The 8,378-nt window shown below is 43.8% G+C and overlaps 1 protein-coding gene across 1 annotated transcript; it reads right to left on the bottom strand.

Annotated features, from left to right (window-relative positions):
- Positions 1-269: 269 nt before the first annotated feature.
- Positions 270-1,052, bottom strand: KCTD21 (potassium channel tetramerization domain containing 21). Its single transcript, XM_009071426.1, has one exon. It carries the CDS (start codon positions 1,050-1,052, stop codon positions 270-272), a length of 783 nt encoding a protein of 260 aa, XP_009069674.1.
- Positions 1,053-8,378: the final 7,326 nt, after the last annotated feature.

Raw genomic sequence — 8,378 nt, 5'->3', positions numbered from 1 at the left:
GATTTTCCCCACAATTGTACAGCAGGTCAGAGGTGGAGGCAGAGACAGAACCAGTCCTTAATTCAGGTGCTAGACAATATCGCTTCCGTCTAGAATACAGACATATTCTGAAAGGTCACATTGGTAAGTACATTAAAGGAAAAATCATCTCCTTGTTAGTGACTCTTAATCCAGATAAACACAATTCTGAATTAGGCTGTAAGTGTGTTTTAAAGGGAAACACTTAACCTGTGTTATCTCCATGCTGGCACCACAATAAACAGTCATTCCTACTTATACCGAATTAGGCGAATAATCTTATTTTTCATGAAATCTGAAGTATGTGGATGAGAAGAATCTATGCAGAAACCATCACTCATAGCTATTTTCAGCACTTCTTCCACAAACACCTGGAAACTATTGATTTGTTTATTATCTGGCACCACCCAAAGCCTCTTCAAGTTCTGCCTGGTGTACTCCTCTTCAGGAAGGCCTTCCACGCTTGCAACCCAATCTAAGGTCAAATGGTTGGGGTCCTGCAGGTAGCTGGATATTGAAGAGAGGTTTCCATTGAAGCAATAGTAAAGTTTGGAACCAAGAAGCTTCAGGAACAGGCATGACGTGGAGAAGATATGAGCACTGAACACTTCCATGTTTGAAGAAGACAGGCTGTAGATCTGGGGTGCTTCTCGGACGGTGAAGTGAACAGTCTGGGTCTTCTGATCGAGGGTGATGTTGAGCATGGCATTCTTCTCTGCTTTGGAAAGCTCCACCTCCTTCTCCTGCAAGGCCTCAATGAGTGGCTGAATTTGATAAAAATCTACCTCCCGCCGAAGTAAGCCCATTTCCTGAAAGTCTTCGGGGAGGTCCAAGTGAGAAGTTCGTAAGAAGTTCAGGATATAGCGGAAGATTTTGCCATCTCTGTCAATAAAGCAGTTGCCTTGGCTGTCCTTCTTGGTGGGGATCTTCCCGCTAAACATGGCCCCCAGCATGGAGTCTGGAAAGCTAGTCAGAGTGGACAGAGAGGTGGTGTAGAGCTTTCCTCCAACATTGAGTGTGATAGGTTCCGACATGATGGAAAAGTCACAGTGCTGGGACTAATTCTAAAAAAAAAAAAAAAAGTAAAAAAAAAAATCCAACACCACACATTTAGTTGCATTGACCTTTTTGAAAGATTAAACTACAGAGATAACGAGTCCTAAATATATAAGGGCAACCACATGGCCAGAATTCATAGCAGAAATTAGAAGTGAGGAATTACTTTTGGAGGTTGTAACTTGAGAACAAGCATAAGGATGTTTTTATACCTAACAGACTTGAAGAGGATTTTGTTTAGTTTAGTTCAGTGTCAGAAGTCATGAGTCTTCCAAAACTTTACAATCATGCTAAAAGTGAAATCTCTCCTACCAATGCTTACAGTGATGACGGATTTAAAAGCAAGAGTTGTGTCCTGGGCTCACCTGATCCCATTTCCCTTGTGAACACAGAATTTAGAAGGGGCAAAAAAGGACAGGACAAAAACTGGACACATCCCAACACCTTCCATGGTGTTTGAAGATATAATTAAAGCAACAAAGCTGTTGCAGCAGAATTCCCTGACACAGGTTTGAATGTGGTCAGCCTAGCAGGGAGACAGTGAGCAGTTGCTGCTGTGAGCACACCAACAGTCTGCGGTTCCATTCAGTAAAAAAATCACCAGGCTTTCTCCTTCCAAAGTGCTTTACCCTAGAAAACACTTTCTAATTAATTGGGGCCATATCCCAGTTGACGTCATTTCCACGTAGTTCGTCTGCAATCAGCTGAGACAAACCGAGCATGCAATTTTAAGATGCAGTTAAGCATCATTGCCTTAGGAAGGGATGTGACCTCCCTTTGCCCTCCACCTTACCATCCTCCTCCCTTATGCCACTGCTGGCACTCATCTGACCCCACACTGAACCAGTTTAGGGAGAAAACCCAACACCTCTATTCAGCATATGCTTCTACTATATCCTGGAACCAGACCAGTGCCAGGGGTGGTGCAAGGGAAGAGGAAGGAGCTATGTAGCCCTCCCCACTGCAGATCAGCTCAGCTGTCTTGCACAGTTGGGCCATCAATCCTGCTACCTTAGGACCTGCAAATCTCTTTTTCCTTGTTTGCTGAATCCAAATCAATCAGCTGTTCAGCAGAAAACCCATCAGTGTTTACTTGCAGAGGTAGGAGGTAGCTCTTGCTGTAGTAACTACAGTCATTCAACAGAAAGCTGCTGAACTGCGCCCTTAAAATTAAGTGCAGGCATTTTCCTAACTAGTCATGGAATAATCACAGACACAATGCTAGACCATCAGCTCTGGAGTCACAGCAAAATACTAGAATATCAATTCTTTATGGCTGCTAAACTCCATATATTAGTGTTAATGGCATCCTAAAACAAATAAATCTCTAGATAGCAGCATCTAAGCATTTTTTGCTAAGAAAAACTGGCCCAACCTAGGGCAGCTAATTAAGAGTTCAAAGGGGAATCTGTATTTCACTTCAAGACTAAAATTCCACTTTGTTCTTTGGCCCTTGGCACACAGCCTGTACCTCACTGCACAACAATTAATGAAAAAAAATAGATCTCTAAATCCAGAGTGTTTTGCCTGTGTACCCTTTAGTCCCATGTATCCAACAAAACTGGCAAATGCATGCACAGACCAACACAACATCCCATGTATGCCCATGACCAAAGACCATCCTTGTGACTAACCTCAGTCAAATACACCCCAGAAAAACACATTTGTTCCAGTGCTAAACTTCCCTTAGCACAGCAGTCTCAGTGTACTTCCCACTCCTGAAGACTTCTACCCAATGTAGAATCAAAGAGCTGTTAAACCTGATCACGTGGAGGCTTCAACTGATCTAATTCTGTAGCACAAGTGGCTGCCATGTATTTTTTCCCCTAAGGGCTTGCAGTATATCTGTAAAAGCATTCCTACAATCACATTCAGGCATTCACAAAAACTGCCCAGAATAGATTCTACTTTTTTTCATATTTCATCAAACAGAAATGTTTCACCCCTACACTTCCCTGCAAATAATACAGTCTGTAGAAACAGGATTGACAGTGACACCAAAGACCACATTCATTACTCCCCATCTCTGCTACTCCTCAGGCTGTTTTAGACTAAACAACCCTAATTTTTCTGTTCTTTCTTCATTGGTGAAGTTCATACTTTTGAGCCCAAGCTTGCTTATGTACACCAGGAGTAATTTTCTCATGCTTTTTGCCAGCCTTAATCAGATGCAGAGTGTGATGTTTCCCTTGATGGGTCTGTGACAAGGCTCTTGGAAGAGCCCTTGGCCAAGAGTGACAACTTGAAAGACCACCATATAGAATCACAGAATCATGAATCAACCTAGGTGGAAGAGACCTCAAAGATCATCGCGTCCAACCCTACCGTCGTTACTAGACCACGGCACTAAGTGCAACATCTAATCTCAAATATATGGTCCAAAGACACAGATTTTCATTTCAAACTCATCATCCACCCTAGGTTTACTCTGGCTCATAGACTGAATGAGAGGCACATGGCTCAGTCCAATCTGAACAGATTATGTTAAAATCTCTCGTAACTTTTTTCTTCATCAGCAGTCGAAATGGGAGGCTGCCAACACAATATGCCAGTAACATGAGCTCTTTGAAGCTGAAGGCCATGTCGATGCTGCCATCTGATTTTATAACCTGCAGTCAGCAAGGACAAGTGCAAACTGGACTATGGTTCTTGGAAGCAGAGAATTACAGTAAAGTCTTTCGTGTAGCTACTTCCCAAGTAGCACATAAAATCCATTGAAATTAGATCAGCTAGAGATCTAATTTGAGAGATAAAGATGCTGAACACATAATTTATTTTGTGCTTTTAGAGCAACCTGTATTTAAATTCCTCCTTCTTTTTAAAACAAATGTTTTTAGTATCATGGTGAAAAAAGTCTAAGGGTGATTTAAAGTCATAATATTATCAGGTGATGTAAACTGAGAGAAACCAGCAGTGGTTGACTTTATGGAAGAGTCAAACTCCTGAATAGAAGCTGCTCTCTGAGCATCTGAGCATTTCAACTGACCAGGCTTGTAAATTTTAACTTGGGTTTTACTCACAGGAGCATCCTCAACAGCTGCAGAGAGAACATTTCTGTAACAACCTTCTACCCCATGAGTTTAGTTCAGCAAATAATTGGTTCGAACCCAGGAGAGTGATGGGGGTTGACACAGCAGGAAGGCATGAAAGTATGCAAAATGACATCTACCTGTTTTCATTTTTTTGATGCCTTCATGTATTTAGAACTATCATCATCATACCACTTCATTTGCTTAATCATTTTGAATGTAGAACAGCTTTGGATAAGCTTATTTCCCCTCTTCTGCATTCATCCCATTTAAGAGTGCTTTAATTAACTAATAAATAAAATTCTGTATACATAATTTAACTGAGTGCCTGTTTCACCCAACTTGGCAAAAACCCACAAAGGTACAAGTAATCATGCAAAGAAAGCATCAGCCATGATTTGCCAAGATAAGTAAAATGTAAAGAAATGGCACAAATACTACTATGTATTTAATCACTCTGAAAAATGGGTACTGCTGTAGTCCATCCTTTTTAGCCAAAAAATGAAAGTAAAGTTATAACTATGTTTATGTGGTTGCCAAAGAGACATGGATCTTTCTTTAAGACATATATGTGTGTCTATATGTATATACACACACATACATATCTATATATGTAAAGACAAATTTTATCAGGATTTTTATTGGGAAAAGAAATTGATTGCAAACACAGATTTCACTTTACAAATGTCAGGGAAGGAAAATAAATCAATCCTATGGGATTTCACAGGCAACATCCAAGATGGAGTTAACAGGCTGATCCTAGTGTCATTCAGAGGATCTCGTTAATTAGATTAATCAAACACAGAGCAGCAAAGCAAGAACAATCTGGAATTTGGTAGGAGAGGATCATGGTAAGTTGTTAAGGTTTCCAAAGTCCATCCCACAGGCTGCTTATGGCCTCTGAAGCCATTACACATGGCATTAAAGGCATTAAAAGTTGTAGCATCCCCTGAAATACAAGTTTATGTATGCTGTGACAACAACAGGGTCTTTTGCTGACATATGTAGCGATACATGGCCATTTATAGAGTCAATGCCCCCGGTTTTGATTTCACAGAATCACAGAATGGCTTGGGTTGGAAGGGACCTGAAAGATCATATAGTTCCAACTCCCTGACACAGGCAGGGACACCTTCCCCTATACCAGGTTGCTCAAAGCCCCATCCAGCCTGGCCTTGAACACTTCCAGGGATGGGGCAGCCACAGAGTCTCTGTACAGCCTATACCAGTGCTTCATAATTTTGTGCATAAAGTATTGTACTGCTGGTCCATTTTATAGTGCACCCTTCTATAGCTCACATGTAAAATATCCCTCCACATCTAAAACTTTGGAAACCTGTATTTAAGACACTGAAATATGCACAGCTTCCTTAAGAAATAGTTGAGCAGTAAAAATGAACCACAAAATACACACAGAGAAAAAAAAAAAAGGAAAAAAAAGAAAGAGATTAATTATTTAGGCTGGCATAGTCAAAGATGCCTAAATGGCAATAAAATTAAAGCAAGCCAGGGACCATTTCTGCTAAGCATCAGGAAGGGCAGCCAGACTAAAAACCTCTCTGGCTTTTTGAGTATTGCTCAAGAGAGCTGGTGAAAGCCACATCAATGTTACGAGAGACAGATCAGTTAATGCTTTATAGGAAGGAATTCTGCCTTGGGAGGGGCAGGATTGATTTAATCTCAAAAGGAGGTATGAAAAAAGAAATAGCTGGGCACCTGTATGGCTGCTGGAGGCTTTAAACAGGATTCAGCAGAAGATGGTTGTTGAAGGATGGGGCTCCAGTCTGCTCCATTAGAGCACATTAATGGCAAACACATCATCAGGCAAAGATGCTTCTTCCTGCACAATGCTCATTCTGCTTTGGGTTTTGCCCCAGTTTCCCCACACTCGGCAAGTACAGCTTTGTTCCATCACATCTGATTATAACCCATGTTTCAGTCTGTTGTAAAATTCTGGTTTCTACGATCCCTGGGGGGAAAAAAACAAACAAAAAAACCCTCATGAAGTTGATAACTGCAGATCTGGGCACAGCCAGCCCCATGGCACTTGCTGTGACTCTACCTGCAGAGCAGTTTCGTACCTTGTCCCTTCTCAAGGAGATGGTTTCGCAGAGGAAATAGACCCTCAGCTTTGAGTTCATGCCCCTCTGTGTTATGGGGCCTGCAGACAAGGCAGTTTGAATCCCATAAGTCACCCCACAAAAGACAGGATAAAAATAATAATAAAAGAACGAAAGAGGGAGGGCAAAGCAAAAATAAATAGTATTTAGGGGATTAAAAAAAATAGAGACCTCGAATGACCACTTATCTAGCTTTCAGCAGACAGTAGGCATCAATGAGAGCTAAGTTTTAGGAAGAATTTTGGACAAAATCCATCACAAGGATAGATTCACCCTCCCTTCACATATCCCTGATGCACATTTGCTTAGCTCATCCTCTACTATAAAAGGCTAAACATTCGCAATACAGTTTCTGCCGCCTATATGCTTATTTATATTAATCTTAGAGAGGAAACCTCATGTTTTCTCATCGCTGCAGGATGGACCCACCTGATTTTGGACATTTAATATCAACCCCTCCAACAGTGCAGCACTTAGAGGCTTAAAATTCAGCCGGTGAAGCAGAGCGTGGTGTGTCCGCCAGGAGCAATAGATCCCAAAATGCAGTGCCAGCGGGGAGGCACCGCAGCTTTTTGTTTCGGGACTGCTGAGGTGCCTCTGGAAATTTCCAGCAGGCGCTTGGGGAAAGGCCGCTCACCCCGAGGCTGGCACGGGGGACACGGTGACGAGCTCTGGGAAGGGACTCAAATTCCCATCAGGCATGAAGCAGGAAACCACGGGTCACCCTTCCTTTCTCACGGTAGGGCAGGGCTGGAATCGCTCTGCCGGCAGCTGGATACCGGGAGATAGACACGCCGACTGTCCACCCTGGGAGCGCGGCTGCTTCTCTGCTAGTTATTTATATTCACATTTATTTATATTTAATTTTCGGACCGTGCTTTATTGGACACAGAAACGCTCCTCTGCCAATGAGGCGGGGGAAGAACGGGAAAGCGTGGACGGGAATTTGGTAACATCCTTGGTTTGTCGTGGGTGCGATGCTGTGTGTCCATCCCTTCCCATCCCTCGATGCCCTTGAGCATCCCCTGGGCAGCTTGCTTAGGGATGCAGGTGAATGCGAAAGGTTGCGTGTAGCCTCTCTGCAGATGCTGAATTTAAGCATTAAGAGATGGGAGTAGAGAGGCAGGGGTAGGAAAATAGACCTGTGCACAGTTAGGAAGAGCAAGGAGCGATATAAAACAAAGGTCAGGATCCTCCTGGGAGAAGAGGAGCAAAAGCAGCAGCGCACAGCAGGGAGGGAAGAATCAAATGAAGGTTAACTGCTGCTGAAGGAGAACGGCTGATGGCAAGATGGAGGGGGAGAGGAGTGCAGAGCCAGAGAGATGCATCTGCGGTGAGGTTTGGAGACTAAAAGCCAAAGTGCTGCAGTGCTCGGTGCTCTCCTGGTGTGACCTTCGACACCCGTGGGCTCGGGGGCTGCTGGGTGCGCAGTGCAAACTGTCGGGAGGGCACGGCCACCGGCTGCCAGGAGGGAGCCCATCTGGGGTCTCACGGCAGCAGGAGCATCCTTTTCCTTCCAAGCAGCTCATGGAACCCTTTGCACAGTCCAGTGTATCAATTTAACGCCAGTTTTGGCAAAGGTTTTCACTGATTTTCAGAGTCCTGTCCAAGCATCCACATGAGTATCACTCGGTGCTCCGAGAGTATCTTCCAGATACTCTTTATTTCCTTCCTGGACCACTCTATTTCCTTTCCTGGACCACTTAATCTGCACACCCACCACCTGCATATTGCTTGCTGCACGCACGGGGTGGTTCACCAACCAGTTTCCTCCCCATCTCCCACTGACACCATCACTTCCACCTGCAATTAAAGCTAATTACCAGCACGGATGCAGCTGCGCGATAACAAAACCCACTCAGAAATCACACTAACAAGGTAGGTACCATCCAGAACGAGACCCTGTGCAGGGCACAGCTCATGCCCATCGCCCTGCGTGTCCCGGGTGTGGGCATACACAGCTTGGACTCGCTGTAACCCGGTAATTTCGGAGATGCTTCACTGGAAGTGGATTGGGGGATGCGAAGTTTGCAGAGCGGCGCTGAGCCCGACCCTCTTAAGAGCAACCATAGGTACGGCTCCTCCCTACACAGCCAGGCGCTCACACTCTTAAATTACCTTAAAATACTAAAAAACCAACCCCAAATCCCCGCCC

This window comes from Acanthisitta chloris, unplaced genomic scaffold (genome assembly GCF_000695815.1).
Source record: "Acanthisitta chloris isolate BGI_N310 unplaced genomic scaffold, ASM69581v1 scaffold23303, whole genome shotgun sequence".
In the NCBI taxonomy this organism is placed as follows: domain Eukaryota; kingdom Metazoa; phylum Chordata; class Aves; order Passeriformes; family Acanthisittidae; genus Acanthisitta; species Acanthisitta chloris.
Note: the sequence above shows the minus strand (reverse complement) of the source record. Positions and strands in the feature narration are given on the sequence as shown.

Coding starts and splice junctions, on each gene's coding strand:
- KCTD21 (XM_009071426.1), bottom strand. CDS start 1,052: ATGTCGGAACCTATCACACTCAATGTTGGAGGAAAGCTCTACACCACC.